Here is a 22,618-nt window from a genome sequence, read left to right as displayed (position 1 = left end):
CCTTCTTAGTCACGGCTTAGTTCAGGTTCTTGCCATCTTTCACTTGTTCCATCAGCCTTCTCTCATCCAGTCTAGCTTGTTTGTTTGTTTGTTTTATCATTTTAAAATTTTTTGTGAAGACACGGTCTTGCTTTCTTGACTAGGCTGATCTTGAACTCCTGGCCTGAAGCAGTCCTCCCACCTCATCCTCTCAAAGTGTTGGGATTACAGGCTTGAGCCATCGTGCTAGGCCAGTCTATCTTCCTTAGTTCTCTATTTTCTTCCGTAAGACAACTAATCATATTACTTAGAGAATTAAATTCAAATATGGCTCTTCACAGTTTGGCCATAGCATATCTCTTGACTTTTTTCTTTCCTTGAATTTTTTGAGATGTTCCAGACCCTTGGATAGCTTTTTATTTGCCCCTCTCCCTAAGTCTTCTTCATCCATCATTTTTAATAGCTTAAAATACTCTTTAAGTATTTTATTTCATCTTACCTTTAACTGTCTTTTACTATGGCCGTCATGCTGTATGCTAAGCTATGTAGATGAGTAAGACATGATCTTTGCCTTTGATCCTTACTATTATGAAATAAGGTGTATTTTATAGTTGTGTTAGTATTGAGAAAATGAATTCTAGAAATGTTATATCTAGTAAAAAAAAAAGTACCATATTCCTAGACATCAATCCAGAGCTGTATAATCCATGTCCATGCCTCTTCTAAGAAAATTTTTAGTTTTAGAGATAGGGTCTCCCCTTTGTATCCCAGGCTAAAGTGCAGTGGTGCTGTCATAGCTCACTGCAATCTCCAGCTCCTGGGCTCAAACATTTCTCCTGAATAGCTGGTACTGCAGGCAAGTACCACCACACCCAGCTAATTTTTTAATTTTTCATCGAGATGATGTCTTACCATGTTGCCTAGGCTGGCCTCAAACGCTCCTCCCACCTTAGCCATTTTGGGTTTGAGTAACGTATAATTGTTACTTGTCTTTAAGTGCCTCCTTTTCAGCTCATGTGGACAAGAAAATAACTAATCCCTGTCCTGTTGTTTAAAAGTGGGTATATATTCACACATATTTGTGATTTTTAGACTTTTTTGCCTGATTTTCACAGTTTTGACTTTAATTTTCTTCCTTATTAGAAGATATTGGGTAACTTTAGAACCTCTGAGTTCAAGGAAGGATCTCAGCAGTGAGGCCAGAGGAGTGAGATGTCCTGTGGTAACCAAGCATACCATTTCCTTGTCAAGTGGGCTTTTGTTTATGGCTGCTTAGGGGCTTAAAACTTCATGGACTGGTGAGGATTATCATTTGAATAGAATTTCCCCAATTCAAAAACCTTACTCTTATCCTCCAATCAGTTTTACACTGTTGGGGAAAGTCTCCCTGATCTTATGTAACATACTTTGTAACCCTGCAGGTAGTTACTCTTATACTCTTGTCGTTATAAATGCTTGATCAGTGGTTGATAGACTAGCTCTTGATCAGAGTACGCTTGTATGGAGAGAAGGAAAAAATATCATACATTTCACTTGATTCTGTGAACCATAATGCTTAGGACAGTAATGGTTTGGGTTTGATTTAAAAACAAATGTTTTTCTCATTCATGCTGAAATGTTATCTCTTTATTTAAGGATACCATTGGGAATATAATTTTTTAACCTATGTCAAACCTCATGTGACTGATCTCAGTAAAATGAACTGTAAAAGTATTTGCATCAATTTATTTTTAAATATTAAAAAAAGTATATGTGTTAGACTTTTAAAATCTAATTGTTTTAACTGATAATATGTACTTCTTAGGTTAAATATCTTGGTAACATTAATGCATACCTGGTTGACCCAATCTTTTACAGCCTTCATTTAACTTAAGAGACCTTGGATTATCTGAATTAAAAATTGGACAGATTGATCAGCTGGTAGAAAATCTACTTCCTGGATTTTGTAAAGGCAAAAACATTTCTTCCCATTGGCATACGTCCCATGTCTCTGCACAGTCCTTCTTTGAAAATAAATATGGTATGTTAATGTATTTTTTGTTCTAATTAAATATTTTAGCACTATTAATAAATACCATTTATTAGCTTTTACGGTAGCATTTACTGTGGGCTGGGTTCCTTCCTGAGGTTTTTTTTTTGGACAGAGTCTCCCTCTGTCACCCAGGCTGCAGTGCAGTGGCGCAATCTTTGCTCACTGCAAGCTCCGCCTCCTGGGTTCATGCCATTTTCCTGTCTCAGCCTCCCGAGTAGCTGGGACTACAGGTGCCCACCGCCACAGCCAGCTAATTTTTGTATTTTTAGTAGAGACGGGGTTTCACCGTGTTAGCCAGGATGGTCTTGATCTCCTGACCTTGTGATCCGCCTGCCTCGGCCTCCCAAAGTGTTGGAATTACAGGCGTGAGCCACCACGCCCAGCCTTAAACACAGTACATCTTTTATCACTGGTTTTGTTTTGTTTTTGAGACGGAGTTTCACTCTTGTTGCCCAGGCAGGAGTGCAGTGGCTCAATCTCAGCTCACCACAACCTTCGCCTCCCGGTTTCAAGTGATTCTCCTGCCTCAGCCTCCCAAATAGCTGAGATTACAGGCATGCACCACCACGCCCGGCTAATTTTTTATTTTTAGTAGAGACGGGGTTTCTTCATATTGGCAAGGTTGATCTCAAACTCCCAGCCTCAGGTGATCCATCCACCTCTGCCTCCCAAAGTGCTGGAATTACAGGCGTGAGCCAGCATGCCCAGCCATGTTTTATCACTGTTAATTTGAATTTAGTTTCATTAGCAGCTACATTTGTATGCCAGATAAAAAAGACAGTGTAGGCCAGGCGCGGTGGCTCACGTCTGTAATCCCAGAACTTTGGGAGACTGAGGCAGGCGGATCACAAGGTCAGGAGATCAAGACCATCCTGACTAACAAGGTAAAACACCATCTCTACTAAAAATACAAAAAATTAGCCGAGCATGGTGGCGGACACCTGTGGTCTCAGCTGCTCGGGAGGCCAAGGCAGTCTGAGAATGGCGGGAACCTGGGAGGCGGAGCTTACAGTGAGCTGAGATCATGCCACTGCACTCCAGCCTGGTGGACAGAGCGAGATTTCGTCTCAAAAAAAAAAAAAAAAAAAAGATAATGTAACCAACAAGTGATAGCTAGTAAACTAAAGGACTGTGAGGTGTAAAGTAGTTAAATTAGCAATGCTTTAGATATTTTCATAAAAGCAGTCATATCATGGATAAATAAAAATTGAAACTCATATTGTGATTTCCCTAATATTTGATAGAATTATTTATGTTTCATAGGATTTTGTTTTTTGGTTTGGAAATTAGAAAATTTACTTTTTGCAATTTCCTTCCAGGTAACTTAGATATATTTAGTACGTTACGTTCCTCTTGCTTGTATCGAAAACAACATTCAAGAGCTCTTCAAAGCATTTGTTCAGATCTTCAGTACTGGCCAGGTATGAAGCAACAACCATAGCTATTTTGGAAAGATGATATATTTATTTACTGTAGTCTGATTTGTCTTTCTTAATGGTATTAATGATTATAAACATTCATTTGCAATTCACACGGCCTAAAGAGTATTTGGAATTGATTAGTTTGGATTCTTCTGTATAATTTTTAATCTGGGATATAATTATATATATAGGAGTATAATGTATAGGAGCTAAATTTTGAGTGTGATAGCGCCACAATAAATCAAACTCCAGGGAATTTATCTAACTTGTTTCAAGATAAATGACTAAGCACATTTGCTTACTCATCCTCACTTTCAAAAACTCATTGAAATTAATTTTATATATATATGTATGAAGAAAGCAACAACAGAAGGGTTTTGTTACTGGACCAGAAATTTGAGGACTTTCAGTAAGTTGTAATATAGGTGACATCAAATTGACAGTAAAATCAAATTTGCATTTATTCATGTAATTTTTGAATACAAGGCACTAGTGATAGATGTCAGGTGATAGTGATCATTGTAAATGAAAAAGACATGTTTTCTACCTTCATGGGACTAAGGGTCTCGTGAAAGAGGTAAGTATTTCTGCTTCCAAGAGAACTCAGGAAAAACCCCACTTCCAGAGCCGGTAAAATTGGACTCTGGGATGGAATGGAATAAACAGTTGAGGCTTGCCAGAAATGGGCCAATCACAGAATAGATAAGGCCTTTAACCTTTAGGTAAATTAGCAAAAAACACCTTTCTAATAAGACTTCTGTGTGTGTGTGTGTGTGTGTGTATCGAGGGACGTCTGTCTGTGGAGACTCCTGGTTTGAGCATTGATGCCAAGGAAAGAAACAAGATAGTACCCTAGATTACTTTGGTTTTGAATTATACATTCGCTAAAGGTATTCTGCTCATAGTCCAGGTTTTATATTCTGAATATATTTACTTTTGCTAGTGTTGAGGATACCCATTTGTAGTCAATACCAATGACTCTATTTGTTTTGTTTTGTTTTTGAGATGGAGTTTTCCTCTTGTCACCCAGGCTGGAGTGCAGTGGCACCTCCTGGGTTCAAGCAATTCTCCCGCCTCAGCCTCCCGAGGAGGTGGGATTACAGGTTCCCCCACCAGGCCCAGCTAAGTTTTGTATTTTTAGTAGAGATGGGGTTTCACCATGTTGGCCAGGCTGGTCTCAGAACTCCTGACCTTAGGTGATCCGCCTGCCTTGGCCTCCCAAAGTGTTGGGATTACAGCATGAGCCACGGCGCCAGGCCCTGATCACTGTATTCTTATTTATAATTACAAATGGATTACCAAGAATCTACATATTTGAGGAAAACTTAAAGCATAAAAGAGAGGCACCAAGTTCAGCAAAGAGACCAATAACCCTTTGAAGAAATGATTAATGCAGAAGACAGAAGAAGACAGCTGATAACGTTTTTAGATACTGTTGGAAGATGTATAAAAACTGAGCATGTGTTACCTAGGGTATGAAAACTATCTTAATAAATTTTCATAGTGTTGTAACTCTGAGGTCAGATTCTCTCAACATCAGAAAATAAAGCTAAAAATCCAGTAACAGAAAAGACAGCTTAAAAAAATACCTAAATACTTGAAAATTTAAAAACCGTTTTCTAAATGTCTCATGACTGAATGGAAATCAATGGAAAGCACTTTGGGAGGCCGAGGCGGGCAGATCACCTGAGTTCGGGAGTTCAAGGCCAACCTGGCCAACATGATGAAACCCCGTTCTCTACTAAAAAGGAAATACAAAATTAGCTGAGCGTTGTGGTGCATGCCTGTAATCTCAGCTAAATCTCAGCTACTTGGGAGCCTGAGGTAGGAGAATCGCTTGAACCCAGGGGGCGGAGGTTTCAGTTAGCTGAGAGCACGCCATTGCCCTCCAGCCTGGGCAACGAGAGTGAAACTCCGTCTCAAGAAAAAAAGAAAAGGAAAGAAATCAAGATGGGCTGGACACGGTGGCTCACGCTTATAATTCCAACACTTTGGGAGGCTGAGGCTGAGGCGGGCGGATCACTTGGGATCAGGAGTTTGAGACCAACCTGGCCAACATGGCGAAACCCCGTCTCTACCAAGATATACAAAAATTAGCTGGGTGTGGTGGCAAATGCCTCTAGTCCTAGCTACTCAGGAGGCTGAGGCAAGATAATTTCTTGACCCTGGGAGATGAAAGTTGCAGTGAGCCAAGACTGCGCCTCCATCCTGGGCGACAGAGCAAGACTTTGTCTCAAAAAAAAAAAAAAAATTAAGATATAAAAGATGGGAAATAAATTGAATTTCTGAAAAATAATAGAAGAAATTAATACAAAGCAAGTATTTTAAAATAATAGGTGGAAATAGTTTTACTTAATTAAACCAAAAAAATTTAATATAAAAAAAGGAACAACTTAATTCTGATTAAGAAACAACAGAAAAATACAAACAGTATTAGAAGTATGAGTGGGAATTGCCATGGATATGTGAAGGTTTTAAAATTGCAAGGTGGTATGTGTAACTTTATGTCATAAAAATACGTTGAAATGGACAGTTATCTAAGCAATAAATTGACAAAGTTGGCCCAAGAAGAGATAGAATAATAATCATAAAGTTTGAAAGATACTATTTAAAAAATATTGTTCCTTTGCCCCAGAGGCACTAGGTTTAGAAGTTTTTATGGCTGCATTCCTCTAGAATATTGAGTTTCTTGTTAATTTAAAACCGTATTAAAAAGAAAAAGCTCTAGAATACACTTCCCTATGTATTCCATGAGATTGCTGTTAGTAGAACTTGTTAGTATTGGCGTAAGGCCAGGCACTGTGGATCACACCTGTAATCCCAACACTTTGGGATGACCACTTGAGGCCAGGAGTTCCAGACGAGCCTGGACAACATCTAAACAACAGCAACAAAAATTAGCCCATCTTGGTATCATGCCCTTTTAGTTCTGGATACTTGGGAGGCTGAGGTGAGAGGTTTGCTTGAGCCCAAAGTTCAAGGTTACAGTGAGCTATGCTCATGCTGCTGTACTTCAGCTTTAGTGACAGAGCAAGATCCTGTCTAAAAAATATATATATATGTATGTATGTATGTATGTATATACACACACAAGCATGACAGAGGAACAAAATAGATGAGTTTCAGTTAACAGAAATCCTAAATAAAATCCAAAGAAAGCAAATCTAAAAATGTGCTAAAAATATTATATCATGACTAAGGAATACAAAAGTGATTTAACGTTAAGTCAATTAATATATTAATTGATTAGAAAAGAAAAATAATGTCATTATTTCAATGTATGATACAAAGATATGATATACTTTAATTGCTGTGCTTCCTGAAAACTCTTAGAAAGCTAGAAATGGAAGGAAACTTAAAATTTCTTAACATCTATTATGTTCCTGTAATAGGCCGGGCGCGGTGGCTCAAGCCTGTAATCCCAGCACTTTGGGAGGCCGAGACGGGCGGATCACGAGATCAGGAGATCGAGACCATCCTGGCTAACACGGTGAAACCCCGTCTCTACTAAAAATACAAAAACTAGCCGGGCGAGGTGGCGGGCGCCTGTAGTCCCAGCTACTTGGGAGGCTGAGGCAGGAGAATGGCGTAGACCTGGGAGGCGGAGCTTGCAGTGAGCTGAGATCCGGCCACTGCACTCCAGTCCGGGCGACAGAGCGAGACTCCGCCTCAAAAAAAAAAAAAAAAAAACATCTATTATGTTCCTGTTAATTTGAGAAACATGGAGTATCCTGATTTTTTTCAGCATTAATTTGGAGATTCTGAACAACATGATTTAAAAGAAAATGAAATGAGCCCTATATAAGTTAAAGGAAGGGGTAAAATTATAATTTGCAGGTGATACAATTGTTTACCAGAAAATTCAAGAAAATCATCTGAAAGGCTGTTCAAGTAGAGTTCACTCCTTTGTCCATACCAGATAAATGCATAAAAATCAATAGCTTTCTTATAATCTAGCAGCAGGTTTTATTTACAGTTTCTTTAAAACCCAGTAAATGTTTTATCCTGACGAGAAATATACAGCATACATATATACACACGTACACCTGTGTGTACGAAGCTTTACTGAAGGAAAAAGAGGAACTGAGTGAAATAAAATGAGAGAAGGCCATAATCCTATTTGGAAGAACTATGTATTATAATAGTATCAATTTACACCCAAATTTATAAAGTCAGTACAACCCCAATCAAAACTCTCATGATCCATTTGGGAAATTGAGAAGTTGATTTTAAACTTCATTTGGAGTAACTGAGAACATGTTAAAAGAATACTAATGAAGGGGATTTCACCCTACTTAAGTATATGAAAATATAGATATTTAGCGGTGGAAATCAGCAGTGTAGTATTATAAATAACTAAAATTAAAAAATTTAACCTAGTGCTGGGATACATCAGTGCAACAAAATTAAGAATTTTAAATCAATAAGCAAATGATGGATTATGAAATGTTATCAGCCTAAGTGACTGTTTTGGAAAAATCAAGTTCTTTTCTTACATCGTACCAAAAAAAAAAGTTCCAAATATGTTAAAGGGCTGAAAACAAAAATATAAAACTGAAAATATTACAGGTAAGTAGACTTCCTTTCAAATCTTAGTTTGGCAATGAAACTCTAATCAAGTTAAAATGCAGAAAACACAACAAAGGTATGGCTACACTGACCTAATAAATTTCTGTATCATATGATTGAAAGACAAAGACACATTAAAATAAATATTTACAATATATATAACTAAAGATTACTATCTGTAACATCCATATTCTCTAAATAAAAATGGAAAAATGTGCAAAGGACATGCATGGTCAATTTACCAAAGAAATAAAAATAAAAAGAGTCAATAAAAATACAGAGGAACTTTTCAAAATTTTCCCGCATTTGTAATCTGGGAAATGCAAAGTAAAACAAGGTACTGGTATTTTTGCCCATCAGACTTGTACAAATTTAAAAGATTCATATTATTTAGTATTGGCAAGGATATGAAGAAAAGGAAACTCATAAGCATTGGTGGGCACATAAATTGATAACAGCCTTTTTTAGAAAGTAGTCTCGGCCAGGCGCAGTGGCTCACACCTGTAATCCCAGCACTTTGGGAGGCCGAGGTGGGCGGATCACGAGGTCAGGAGTTTGAGATCAGCCTGGTCAACATGGTGAAACCCCACCTCTACTAAAAATATGAAAATTAGCTGGGCATGGTGGCGGGTGCCTATAATCGCAGCTGCTCAGGAGGCTGAGGCAGGTGAATCCGTTGAACCCAGGAGGCGTAGTGAGCGGAGATCATGCCACTGCACTCCCACCTGGACGATAGAGTGAGACTCCACCTCAAAAAAGAAGTAATAGTCTCTTAGTGTCAAACCAAATTTAAACCTTAACAGCGTTTCTTTTAGGAATTCAGTCTACATCTGCTGACATACATGTACAAGAATGTTCACCACAGTTTGTTTCCAGCGATAAAAACCAGAAAACAAATAATGTTCATGGTAGGGAAATGGTTGAATGAATTGCACTCTGATAAATTGGAAAAGTGTAAACAGCCATTAAACTGAATGCACTGTTCTGTTCTGAAAAATAATGCATGAAAAGTGAAAATTGGCCGGGCGCGGTGGCTCAAGCCTGTAATCCCAGCACTTTGGGAGGCCGAGACGGGCGGATCACGAGGTCAGGAGATCGAGACCATCCTGGCTAACATGGTGAAACCCCGTCTCTACTAAAAATACAAAAACTAGCCGGGCGAGGTGGCGGGCGCCTGTAGTCCCAGCTACTCGGGAGGCTGAGACAGGAGAATGGCGTAAACCCGGGAGGCGGAGCTTGCAGTGAGCTGAGATCCGGCCACTGCACTCCAGTCCGGGCGACAGAGCGAGACTCCGCCTCAAAAAAAAAAAAAAAAAAGAAAAGTGAAAATTGCAAAAAATTAGGTACTATTTCTAGAGTAGTTTTTATAGAAAGAGCATGGATGTGCATGCATAGAAGGGTAGTCAGAATTGTTAACAGGTTATACTTCTGGGAAGTGGGATTGGGGCTTGAGAAATTAGAAGACACTAATTTGATACACACCTTTTTTTGAAAAACATGTAATTACCAAATCATGTAAAAATCAGTTGTGTAGATTCAACCTATTTTAATTACATGGCTGGTTTGTGGTTTTTTTTTTTTTGGAAAAAAATTAGTTTATCAGAGTTGATACTCAGTTTTTAAAATTATATTGTATAACCCTCTGACTTCTCTATTTACTTTTATTTATCCCCTATCAACATAAAAATAGGGCAGGCATGGTGGCTCATGCCTGTAATCCCAGCACTTTGGGAGGCCAAGGCAGGTGGATCACCTGAGGTCGGGAGGCCGAGGCAGGATAATTGCTTGTACCCAGGAGGTGGAGGTTGCAGTGAGCGGAGATCGCGCATTGCACTCCAGCCTAGGCAACAAGAAAACAAAACTCCATCTTAAATAAATAAATAAATAAATAAATAAATAAATAAATTTCCTTTTGAAACAAGGACAATAGAAAAAACTGTAGGCTGGGCATGGTAGAATAAAGTGCTCAGACCTAATCCCAGCACTTTGGGAGGCTGAGGCAAGGGGATTGCTTGAGCCCAGGAGTTCAAGGCCAGCCTGGGCATAAAAGGAGACCTTGTCTCTACAAAAAAGAAAGAAACAAAGGAACACATATTTAAGTGTCAGGCAAATTAGATAGACTAGGATATACAGGTAGAGTGTCAGACTTTAGAATCTCAGGTGTTTTTCTTTTCCTGTAACAATTTACAGTGACAGTGAATGATATTGTTTTATTTAGTTTTCATACAGTCTCGGGGTTTTAAAACTTTGAAATCAAGGACACGACGTCTCCAGTCCACCTCCGAAAGATTAGCTGAAACACAGAATATAGCGCCATCATTCGTGAAGGTAATTAGACCTTTTTATGATCCAAAAAGCAAATATTTTCAAGTTGTTAAAAAAAATGAGGAGCTTCAATATCTGATTTCTTTTGTTGGCTGATAGATTTTCTTCCTTCTTTCCACTGATAAGGGATTAGTAACCTGTGTAATCATTATACCTGTAACTCTTCTGGGCACCAGACTTGCCTCTCCACTTACTAGATTTTTTCCCCACAAACCTACACCTGTTAAGGTGTTCTCTGTATTAATGAGCAGCATCCACCCAAGCTAAAAACCTGGCTGTGAACCTATGTTTGTCCATGTTGCCTCACCTCCCACATCCATTAACCACTGAAGTTCTGTTGATCCAGCCTCCTAAATATTTCTTAAATCTGTTCCACTGCCATAGATAGGCTATAACTATTTGTTGCCTAAATTACTCTAATGAATACTTGTTTAATCTCCTTGCCTCTCGTCTTGCTATGTTCAGTCCAGCCTCCAGATTGCCACCCATCAATCTTTCTAAAATTATGATCTAGTTATATTACTCTGCTTTATTCTTACCTCCACCTGATACGCTGGGAATTTCATCATTTGGTCTTTACCTGCTATGTTTCTCTTCTCACCATTCAATATGCCCCTCTGTTTTCCTGCTCCTCTCTTGGCACTGAAGTCTTATATAAGATTGCTAGGGCCAGGCGCAGTGGCTCACACCTGTAATCCCAGCACTTTGGGAGGCCGAGGTGGGTGGGTCACCTGAGGTCAGGAGTTCAAGACCAGCCTCAACATGGCGAAACCCCGTCTCTACTAAAAATACAAAATTAGTTGGGCGTGGTAGTGCATGCCTGTAATCCCAGCTACTCGGGAGGCTGAGGCAGGAGAACTGCTTGAACCTGGGAGGCCGAGGTTGCGGTGAGCCGAGATCACACCATCGCACTCCAGCCCGAGCAACAAGAGCAAAACTCTGTCTCAAAAAAAAAAAGATTGCTAATAGTTCTTGAGCACTGAAGGCTATTGTTTCATGACTCTGTCAGATTGTTCATGGTGTTTATTCCCTGTTTTAGATGTCCTGTTCTCTATAAGGCCTTTCCTACCATACATAATACTTCTAACATAATATCAAAATGATTTAAGAAACTTAGCTATTTACATATCTTTCTCCAGTAGACTGAAAACTTTTAAGATCAGTGGTTTATCTTTACATTTTCAGAACTTATATAGGGCCAAGTGTATGAACGGTGCTCAGTAGATATTTAGTAAATTAATGAGATTTTTCCTCTAGTAAAGATAAAGGGATATGAACATTAAGTCAATCAAACCCTAAGATAATATGTGACCTGTTTTCAGTATAGTGTTCATGCAGAGAATAATGCCACTTTCTTTTTTTTTTTTTTTTTTTTGAGGCGGAGTCTCGCTCTGTCGCCTGGACTGGAGTGCAGTGGCCGGATCTCAGCTCACTGCAAGCTCTGCCTCCCGGGTTTACGCCATTCTCCTGCCTCAGCCTCCCGAGTAGCTGGGACTACAGGCGCCCGCCACCTCGCCCGGCTAGTTTTTGTATTTTTAGTAGAGGCGGGGTTTCACCGTGTTAGCCAGGATGGTCTCGATCTCCTGACCTCGTGATCCGCCCGTCTCGGCCTCCCAAAGTGCTGGGATTACAGGCTTGAGCCACCGCGCCCGGCCATGCCACTTTCTTTGTATTATTAATTGATTGATGCAGGAATAGGATCTAGTATTAGTTTCCTGGTTATTAATTCATTGCTGAGTCTTAATCTGTTTCTTCATGTTGACAGTAAAAATTACAGAATTTTAGTGAATTTTTTTGAGTGGTCACAATATTGTTAGGGAGTGTCACTCTGTCGTTAACCAGTACTGATGTGTTGTTTGTGTATTCAGGGGTTTCTTTTGCGGGACAGAGGATCAGATGTTGAGAGTTTGGACAAACTCATGAAAACCAAAAACATACCTGAAGCTCACCAAGATGCATTTAAAACTGGTTTTGCGGAAGGTTTTCTGAAAGCTCAAGCACTCACACAAAAAACCAATGGTAAGTTGATTTGAAACCGTCCATGTTTGAGAAGAGTAACTGAAAGGAAGTCATAGTCCTACATTTAAGTTTTTTTTTTTTTTTTTTTTTTGAGACGGAGTCTTGCTCTGTCGCCGGGGCTGGAGTGCAGTGGCCGGATCTCAGCTCACTGCAAGCTCCGCCTCCCGGGTTCACGCCATTCTCCTGCCTCAGCCTCCCGAGTAGCTGGGACTACAGACGCCCGCCACCTCGCCCGGCTAGTTTTGTGTATTTTTAGTAGAGACGGGGTTTCACAGTGTTCGCCAGGATGGTCTCGATCTCCTGACCTCGTGATCCGCCCGTCTCGGCCTCCCAAAGTGCTGGGATTACAGGCTTGAGCCACCGCGCCCGGCCACATTTAAGTTTTAAGTAACTTTTCTAAGACCATCTGTTTTTCTGTTGTTTAAATTCTACTACATTTGTAACTTGATCTATGTAGAAATAGAGATACTGCTGATGGTTTCCCTTTCTCAAGAGAGAAAACGAATTGGAGAAAAGGAAGTGTGAATGATTTAAAGGTTTTTGTTTCTTTGTTTTTTGTTTGTGTTTGTCTTTGAGACACGGTCTTGCTTCATTGCCTAAGCCAGAGTGCAGTGGTGCAATCACGGCTCATTGCAGCCTTAACTTCCTGGGCTCAAGTGATCCTCTCACCTCACCCTCCTGAGTAGCTAGGACCATAGGCGTGTGCCACCATGCCCAGCTAATTTTTGTAGAGATGGAATTTTGCCATGTTGTCCAGGCTGCTCTTGAACTCCCGGAATCAAGTGATCCTCTTGCCTTGACATCTTAAAGTGTGGGGATTACAGGCATGAGCCCACCTTGCTTGGCCTTAATGAAGTTTTTGATAATAGGGTACTTACAGGAAATCATAGCAGTTGTGAAAAAGAATGCCAGATTCCAAAATTGGATGTGATGAAATGTGATTATCAACAGTAACCTAATGTTTGCATTTCATTGAGCTGTCATATTTATTTAATGTCATTTGATGTAAAGCTTTTTCTTTCTACCCTAGATTCCCTAAGGCGAACCCGTCTGATTCTCTTCATTCTGCTGCTATTCGGCATTTATGGACTTTTAAAAAACCCATTTTTATCTGGTAAAAGCTTTTTTTATTTATCTAACTTGTTAGTTTCTTATTCCTTTAAATACATGATTCCTTTTAATGCCTAATCTAACCCTTAAAGAAAGAACACATTAATGTTTATAGTTCTAGAATTAGGCTTTCATTCCTAGTGGTGGTTAGTTTCCCAAATTTTAGAAAATGATACCTGTCCAATTATAAAATTTGAAAATTACCCTGGTCAACAGGGTGAAAGGAAAGTAAATTAATTAATTGAAAAATTATGTAGAAGAATTTTATAATAGCAGTACAAACTGAAATAGTTTTCTGTTTCAAAGATAAACTAATAAATTCAATTTATTAATAAAATCACATTAAATGTTCCCCTTTTTTTTAGTTTGCTTATCTGAAATTAAGCAATAGTGTCAGACTTAAGTGGTTCCAATTACCTTTTCCACTACTATGTAGTTTTCACCCTATGTTCTCTATTCTCTTTTAATATCAAGGATATGTACAGATTCTTAAAAAATATTTTGTGGGCTAAAACTATTAGTGTGCATCCTAGAATTACTGTTTTAAATTTGTTTTCCCAGTTTCTGTGTTCTTGATTTATTAAGCATTTCTTCTTAACCCTGTATTTTGCCAGCTCATTTTTCAGCCTATCTTAACAGTATTTTGGGCTGCTTTTGAGGAAATTAGAAATTGCTCAGTTTACTCATTTATAACTGCTCTAGTTTGGAAGTTTCTACCTGAGTGGGAAAGACTTAAGAAATTCTTGTAATAGTTCTCCAAAATTGATCTCTAATATTTTACTGTCCTATCAGACTTTTTCTGTCTTGCTTGTCAGACTTAATGATGTCATAATTGATAGGTCATTTGAGAGCAAGTAGTAACAGTTGTCAGAGGAAGAAGACTACATGAAAAATATAATAATGTGTTAAGCCCATGTGTGTCAGTGTTTTTTGCTAACTGTAAGGCAATGTATTTCAAAGTGTAGACCTGTGACCAGTTATATCAGAATAATCAAAGTGTTTGTTAAAAATGCAAATTATCCTGGGCCCTGTGCTGTGGCCTGAGAACCTGCATTTTTTTTTTTTTTTTTGAGACGGAGTCTCGCTCTGTCACCCGGGCTGGAGTGCAGTGGCTGGATCTCAGCTCACTGCAAGCTTCGCCTCCGGGGTTTACACCATTCTCCTGCCTCAGCCTCCCGAGTAGCTGGGACTACAGGCGCCCGCCACCTCGCCCGGCTAGTTTTTTGTATTTTTTAGTAGAGACGGGGTTTCACCATGTTAGCCAGGATGGTCTCGATCTCCTGACCTCGTGATCCGCCCATCTTGGCCTCCCAGAGTGCTGGGATTACAGGCTTGAGCCACTGCACCCGGCCGAGAACCTGCATTCTGACGTATTTCTGAAGTGAATTTTATTCACACCAAAGTTCGAGAAACTTTGTTCTATCATTAGATACTACAATGAGAAGCAGGAGATAATTTTTGATTTTATTAACTGAAAGTACAAATGTCTTTTTATTTTATGTTATTTTATTCATTTATTTATTTTCAGATGGAGTCTTGCTCTGTTGCCCAGGCTGGAGTGCAGTGGCACAATCTCGGCCCACTGCAATCTCTCCCTCCCGGGGTTCAAGTGATTCCCCTGCCTTAGCCTCCTGAGTAGCTGGGACTACAGGGTTGTGCCACCATGCCCAGCTAATTTTTTGTATGTTTAGTAGAGACGGGGTTTCATAATGTTAGCCAGGATAGTCATGATTTCCTGACCTCGTGATCTGTCTGCCTCAGCCTCTCAAAGTGCTGGGATTACAGGTGTGAGCCACTGCGCCCGGTCTTTATTATTTTTTAATTTTTATTTTTTCAAATTGATTAAGAAAGTAAAGGAATAAGAGAATGGCTACTCCATAGGCAGAGCAGCCAAAGTATGTCTTTTTAATGTGAATCACTTACTCTTTGAAGATGGTTTAGAACTCCAGAAGACCTAGTTTCTGTTCCTCACTCTGATTTGATATGTGAAGTTAGGTCTCTTAGACATTTAATTTTTCTAGGCTTTGCTTTCTTGCATCTAAAACAATCAGGTGATTGGAATTTATTAATCTATCAAATACAAACATTTCTTTTCTTCCCTTTAGTCCGCTTCCGGACGACAACAGGGCTTGATTCTGCAGTAGATCCTGTCCAGATGAAAAATGTCACCTTTGAACATGTTAAAGGCGTAAGTTAAGAAGATTGCCTTGCCTTCTTCATACATTCTTTAATTGATACCCTATATAAGGTGGATATTTGATTCTACAGTGTATGCTAGGATAGGTAAAATTGTATCCAAAAGTATTAGAAACATTAATATTTTGGGATAAATATTAATAGTCAAGGATCCAATCTTGCTTTATGACAGGGGATAGTATAATTTATGAAGGAGCAACCTGGTGTAGTGGAGTGAATGTGGACTTCAGAGTCAAGCTGACTAACATTTGAAATTCATTTTTATACTTATTAACTATGAGACCTTGAAGAAATTACTTTAGATCCTGACAGATAATGTATGTGCTTGACACATAGTAGATAGTTAATAAATTATCCTTCTTTACACCTGTTCCTCTTATTGATCTTTGTAACTCCAGTATCTAAAACATACTAAACAATGTATATTTCTTGAATGAATAGAATGGATAAATGCTAGTTTACAGTCAATTAATTTGTTAAATATTTAATAGTATCTATTTAGTGCTGGGCCCTATTTTAGCTACTGGGATAGAATAAATAATCTTTGCATTCTTAGAGTTTAAACTCTAAAAGCAGTAATTGAACACTGATATGTCATATAAGAAAAAGTAGAGTATGTTAAAAGTTAATAAAAGTGTATGGAGGAAAAAGTAGAGCAAAGTAAAGAGGATTGGGAGTTTTAGGAGAAGGCTTATAGTTTTAAATGGAGTGTTCAAGGTGCAATTGATGGAGAAGGTGATATTTGAGAGAAAATCTGAAGGAGAAGATGGAATAAACTGCATTTATCTGAGAAAAGAACATTTCTGACCAAAGGAACAGTTTGAGCAAAGGCTCTGAATTATTAGGGTGTCTGACTTGTTCATTTTTGAAAGTAGAACCGATAGGATTTCTCATTGGAACGTAAGGTGTAAGAGAAAAGAGGAGTCAAAAAGGACCACAAGATTTTTGGTCTCAACAATTATAGAAGGATAGAATTGACATTTACTGAGATTTTTGTTTTTGTTTTTGAGACGGAGTTTCGCTCTTGTTGCTCAAGCTGGAGTGCAATGGCGTGACCTTGGCTCAGTGCAACCTCCGCCTCCCAAGTTCAAGCAATTCTCCTGCCTCAGCCTCCGGAGTAGCTGGGATTACAGGCACAAGCCACCACGCCCAGCTAATTTTTTGTATTTTTAGTAGAAACAGGGTTTCACCACGTTAGCCAGGCTGGTCTCGAACTCCTGACCTCAGGTGATCCACCTGCCTCGGCCTCCCAAAGTGATGGGATTATAGGCGTGAGCCACTGCACCTGGCCTTTAGTGAGGTTTTCAAAGGCTGTGAGTGGAGCAGATTTGGGGGACAAAGGTTAGAAATTTAGTTTTAGGTATGTTAAGTGTGAGAGATACAAATGAAAGTGTTGAGTAACTTGGATATACCACTTTGGAGGTATGGGAGAAGTCTGAGCTAGAATTAAAAATAGGAGATTATATGTATGTTAAGTCCACATGTTTGGATGAGATCACCCAGGAAGTGAGTGTAACCAGAAGAGAGATCTAAATACTGAGTTATAGAGCACTTGAAGGTTCACAAGACAGAGAAGAGAAGCCAGGAACCCAGATGAAAAGGAGCTGCCGGTGAGTTAGGTGAGAATGGTGTCCTGGAAGAAAATATTTCTGATGAGGGGAGTGATCAGGGACGTGAAATGCTATTGATGGGCCAAGTGACAACTAACCATTTGATTTAGCAGTAAGTCATTGGTCTACCTGGTAAAGAGCAATTTTAGTGGAGTAGCAGGGGTTAAATTCCGATTGCAGTGGGTTTACAAGAGGTGGAAAGAAATGAGATGGAATAGAGGATTACAGACAATTCTTGGGTTTTATCTGACAGAAGAGCACAAATAATTTATCTTATAATACAAAATAAAGTTGGAATGTTGGTAAACTGTTGGGTGGGGTGTTGTGGAAATTGATAGAATCAAGGTCACCAGCAGAGAGAATATGGATGGGAGAGGAGGAATGAGTGGTTAATGGAGGAAGTAAATTGTGCAGGAACAGGAGAATGAATGGAAACAGGAAATAAAACTGTTGGGCTCACTTGAAATTCTGGATCATGAATTTATATTAAGACAAGTCAAAATGAGTCGTTTTTCTACTGATTCTATTTCTTTTATCTCTTCCAAATGTGAATTCTGCAACTTTAGTACCACACTGTGCTCTTCTCTGTGCTTTGCCGTTATATCTGCTCTATTATATTTGATTTCTGAGAACTGTAGTGGCTGGGTAATTATCTTTCAGGAATGTTTTAGAAGAAATTCTTCCTGCAGGAGGGATTTGAAGTACGTGATCTGAGGACTCTTCCAACTCTGAAGACATTGGTTATGTTATTATTTCTGCTTTTCCTCTTTACATATTCATGTCTCTGTTTATACATAACCATGTGTTTTCAACCTCGACTGTTGGGGAATAAGGCATTGGGAATCATGATAGTTTTACACCAAGCAGTTCTTTCCTTTCCTTTCCAGTTTAAATGGCTATGAACCCTGTTGGAATTGTATAAAGGGAACAATTGAGGAAGAGGTTGGTGCAGTGATTATTTGAAAACTTCATCAGTGTGGAGGGCCCTTCTCATTGTGTTTGAGGTCTGCATGCCTTTTCTAAATTGAGCCTGTATTAAGGCTGAGGTCAGATAGAGCATTGTTATTTTCTGCCTGCAATGTACGTACATACTTACTGAATATACCACACTTCCACCTCTTTTGAGAGAATTTTTTTTTTTTTTTAAGACAGGGTCTCGCTCTCTTGCCCAGGCTGGAGTGCAATGGCATGATCTTGGCTCACTGCAGCTTTGACCTTCTGGGCTCAAGTGATCCTCCTGCCTTAACCTCCCTTGTAGTTGAAACCACAGGCATGCACCACCACACTTGACTAATTTTTTAATTTAATTTTATTATTCTTTCTAGACAGGGTCTGGCTCTATCACCCAGACTGAAGTGCAGTGGTGTGATCTTAGCTCACAGCAACCTCCTCCTCCTGGGCTCAAGCCATCCTCCTGCCTCAGCCTCCCAGGTAGCTAGGACTACAGGCGTATGACCCTACGCCTGGCTAACTTTTGTTTTTTTTTTTTTTGTAGAGTCGGGGTTTAGCTGTGTTGCCCAGGCTGGTCTTGATCTCCTGGGCTCAAGTGATCCGCCCATCTTTGCCTCCCAAAGTGCTGGGATTACAGGCATGAGTCACCGAGCCCAGCTGATTTATCCTTCTCCTTCTTCTTCCTCCTCTTCCTCTTCCTCTTCTTCCTCTTCTTCTTCCTCTTCTTCCTTTTCTTCCTATTCCTCTTCTTCCTCCTCTTCTTTCCTCTTCCTTTTCCTCCTCCTCTTCCTCCTCTTCCCTCTTCTTCTTTCTTCCTCCTCCTCTTCTCCTTCTCCTCCTCCTTCTCCTCCTCCTTCTCCTCCTTCTCTTTCTTCCTTCTTCTCCTCCTTCTCCTCCTTCTCCTCCTCCTCCTTCCTTCTTCTGCTCTTCCTTCTCCTTCTTCTCCTCCTCCTCCTCCTCCTCCTTCTTCTTCTCCCACTCCTCCTCCTCCTCTTTTTGGGTGCAGCGGGTAGAGACAGAGCTTCATTTGGTTGTCCAGTCTGGTCTCAAACTCCTGAGCTCAGGCAGTCCTCCCATCTCAGCCTCACAAAGTGCTTGGGTAGTTGACATGAGCCATCATGCCTGTCCTGGAATGTGGGGATTTCTGAGTACTAAACTAAATCCATGCTGATGACTAAGCATAATGAAAGTAGACATCACAATTAAGGTAGATCCTTACCAAGTTTTCCATGTTAAAACGAATCAATTTTATAATTGCTGTAAGACCTAAATTTATATAGAGCAAAGTAATTCAGTAGCATTTACCAGAACAGATTTGCCATTAGGTAGTTCCTGTGATCAAATTTTTACCAAATCTCAAAGAGCTTGTATGGGAATGTCATTTCCTTACCCAGAATTTCTGAATATATGGGCATACTTATACATATAGTCTTAAAAATATTAATTCGGGCATTTAATAACTTGATTCATTATCTTGATCCCATTAACTATTTTCCTTGATAGATCTTAGGTTCCTGAAGTGGGAATTCTCTTGCCACAGAATTTGGGGAGAGAATATAGTTTATTTGAGTAGCAAATTACGTTTAATCTCTTCTCCTTTATTCCTACAAGTTAAAATTGGAATTATATCTGTTATTTTGACCAAATACAATTTAGTCAATCTTTTAGTACATGGATATTATCTTTCAAGTTCTCTTTTAATAAACCAGCCAAGTCTTTTTTTAACCATAAATTTCATTGAAGTTTAACAAATTCACACAGAAGTGTACAAATCCATAAATTTTCACAAAGTGTCTGTGTTATAAGTACCCAGCTCAAGGAACAGAACGTTATCAGAAGCCTAGAACCTCCTTGATGCCTCCTTCTGGTTACTGGCCTAGGGACAATTTCCTATCTAATACCATATGTGAATTTTCCGTATTTTTGAATTTTAGATAAATGTAATCCATATAGAATATCCTTTTTTGTATGAGGCTTGTTTTATTCAACATGTTTGTGAGATCCATCTATATTATTTGGAGTTGAAGTTTATTTATCCTTACTGCATAGTATCCCATTATACGAATACCACAACACGGTGCAGTTATACTACTTTAGAGTGGACATTTGAATTATTTCTAGTTTTTGGTTCAAATACAGCTGGTGTGAATATTCTTGTACAAGTCTCTTGGTGAAAATATGTACACACTTCTGGACCTAGGAGTGGACAAAGCTTTGTTTTCTATTTTTTAAAATACTCTGTGAAAAGAAAACGCTATGTTTTTAACCATTAACTTGATTAAAACATTAGTAAATTTTTAATTAATCAGAATAACTTTCAAAGATCATTCCAAGTCTAACAAAAAAAACGTAACTTTGCTCTTTAATAATTATAATATTTCCTGGAAATATATCTGGGAATTTTTTTTGAAATAATAAGTGAATCTTGACATTAATTGGACATTTTCAGAACGCCGTTTGGCATAAAGCTATGTTTCCTGTTTTAGTATGCTCCTCTCTAGGTACTTTCTTTTTAACCCTGTCCAATGTACTTGACTTTTGTTCTCTCACTGAGAAAATGAAAGTTCAGAATGATTTTTTGGGGATAGTAAGGAGACTTTGCATAATTGGAAATAATGGTCAGGGGAAAACCCTTTGTGTGTTTTATAAGGGGCCATTTTTGTATGCTGCTTTTACTGAAACAAAGAAGGCCAGGTTAATTCCATATCCAAATTAAATTTATGATTTTCAAAAGGGCTAATCTCACCAAATGTGTCCATTATCTAAAGTTATTTGGAAAATTGTGTCACTTTAGGTGGAGGAAGCTAAACAAGAATTACAGGAAGTTGTTGAATTCTTGAAAAACCCACAAAAATTTACTATTCTTGGAGGTAAACTTCCAAAAGGTAAGATAATCTTTTTTTACCATGATTTGATGGAAAAAACAAAAACAAGCAAAAAAAACTGTATTACTTATTTAATGTTAACTGATTAAAGTTTAAGTCTTAATTGCTGTTTTACAAAATAGATGTTCATTCTGAACATACAATTCCACAGCCTTTTTTTGGTAACTGCAAATTTTTATATACTTTCAAATTTTAAGTAAAGTTATAAGAATAGTACATAAAATGCTCCTCATATCCTTAACTTAGACTCACAAATTTTTAATATTTAACTTCCTTTTTTTAGACCCAGGCTTGACTGCAGTGATGCAATCATGGCTTACTGTATCCACAACCTCCCGTGTTCAGGCAGCACTCCCAAGTAGCTGAGACCACAGGCACACACTACCATGCCAACTAATTGTTGTATTTTTTGTAGAGATGAGGCCATGTTGCCCAGGCTGCTCTCGAACTCCTGGGCTCAAGCGATCCACTCACTTTGGCCTCCTAAAGTACTAGGACTGCAGGCATGAGCCAGCGCACTCAACCTAGCTCCATTTAAAAAATCATTCACTTTGTCTCTTTACGTATATATAAATATAAAAATTATTCATAAATAAATTTTTAATTATTTGAGAGTAAATTGTAAACATAATCACCTCTAAGAGTGTATTTTCTAAGAATAAGGATATTCTTCTACATAACTCCAGAATTATATTAAAATTAGGACATTAGCTGGGTGTGGTTGGCTCACGCCTTTAATCCCAGCATTTTAGGAGGTAGAGGCGGGTGGATTACTTGAGGTCAGGAGTTCGAGACCAGTCTGGTCTTGAAGCAGAGGCCTTGGAGTTCCAGCCAGCCTGGCCAACATGGTGTGAAACCCTGTCTCTACTAAAAATACAAAAAAAAAAAAAAAAATGAGCCGGGCTTGGTGGCAGGCGCCTGTAATCCCACCTGCTCGGGAGGCTGAGGCAGGGGAATCGCTTGAACCTAGGAGGTGGAGGTTGCAGTGAGCCAAGATTGTGCCCACTGCACTCCAGTCTGGATGACAAAGCGAGACTCTGTTTCCAAAAAAAAAAAAAAAAAGGACATTTAACATACATACAAAACCATTATCAAATTTAGAGTCTATGTTCAAATTTCAGCATTTGTTCCAATAGTATCCTTTGTAGGATACCCTCTTCCCCAGTTCAGGACCCAATCCAGGATCACAGATAACATTTAGGCTTTTATTTTATTTTGGTTTTTTTTTTTTTTAATGAAACAATTCCTTAGCCTTTTTGTGAGGGAGTGGGGAGAAGAGGATCTTTCATGATTTTTACAGTTGTAAAGAGTACTTGCCTAATTATTTATAGAATGTTCTCAGTTTAGCTTTGTCTGATGTTTTCTCGTGGTTAACATGACTTTTAATGACTTCATAGTATCCTTCTAATTTATGGTTGTATCACAGTTTAACCATTTATATTGAATTTTTGTATGGTTTCCAGTTTTTTGCTATTAAGAATAGTACTGTGGTTCATCTTAATTCAAGGCTTTGCCTGCATG

The 22,618-nt window shown here is 38.8% G+C and overlaps 1 protein-coding gene across 1 annotated transcript in view; it reads left to right on the top strand.

Moving 5' to 3' along the window:
- Positions 1 to 22,618, top strand: part of YME1L1 (YME1 like 1 ATPase) — a 45,465-nt gene that overhangs the window by 8,708 nt on the left and 14,139 nt on the right. The window contains exons 3-9 of the mRNA XM_033208841.1: positions 1,837 to 1,999; positions 3,331 to 3,432; positions 10,220 to 10,329; positions 12,195 to 12,345; positions 13,376 to 13,459; positions 15,561 to 15,643; positions 21,007 to 21,097. Of these exons, the coding sequence (XP_033064732.1) occupies positions 1,837 to 1,999; positions 3,331 to 3,432; positions 10,220 to 10,329; positions 12,195 to 12,345; positions 13,376 to 13,459; positions 15,561 to 15,643; positions 21,007 to 21,097 (784 nt within the window). The remainder of the gene's footprint in view (positions 1 to 1,836; positions 2,000 to 3,330; positions 3,433 to 10,219; positions 10,330 to 12,194; positions 12,346 to 13,375; positions 13,460 to 15,560; positions 15,644 to 21,006; positions 21,098 to 22,618) is intronic.

Source organism: Trachypithecus francoisi, unplaced genomic scaffold (assembly GCF_009764315.1).
Source record: "Trachypithecus francoisi isolate TF-2019V2 unplaced genomic scaffold, Tfra_2.0 Lachesis_group9, whole genome shotgun sequence".
Classification (NCBI taxonomy): Eukaryota; Metazoa; Chordata; class Mammalia; order Primates; family Cercopithecidae; genus Trachypithecus; species Trachypithecus francoisi.
Note: the sequence above shows the minus strand (reverse complement) of the source record. Positions and strands in the feature narration are given on the sequence as shown.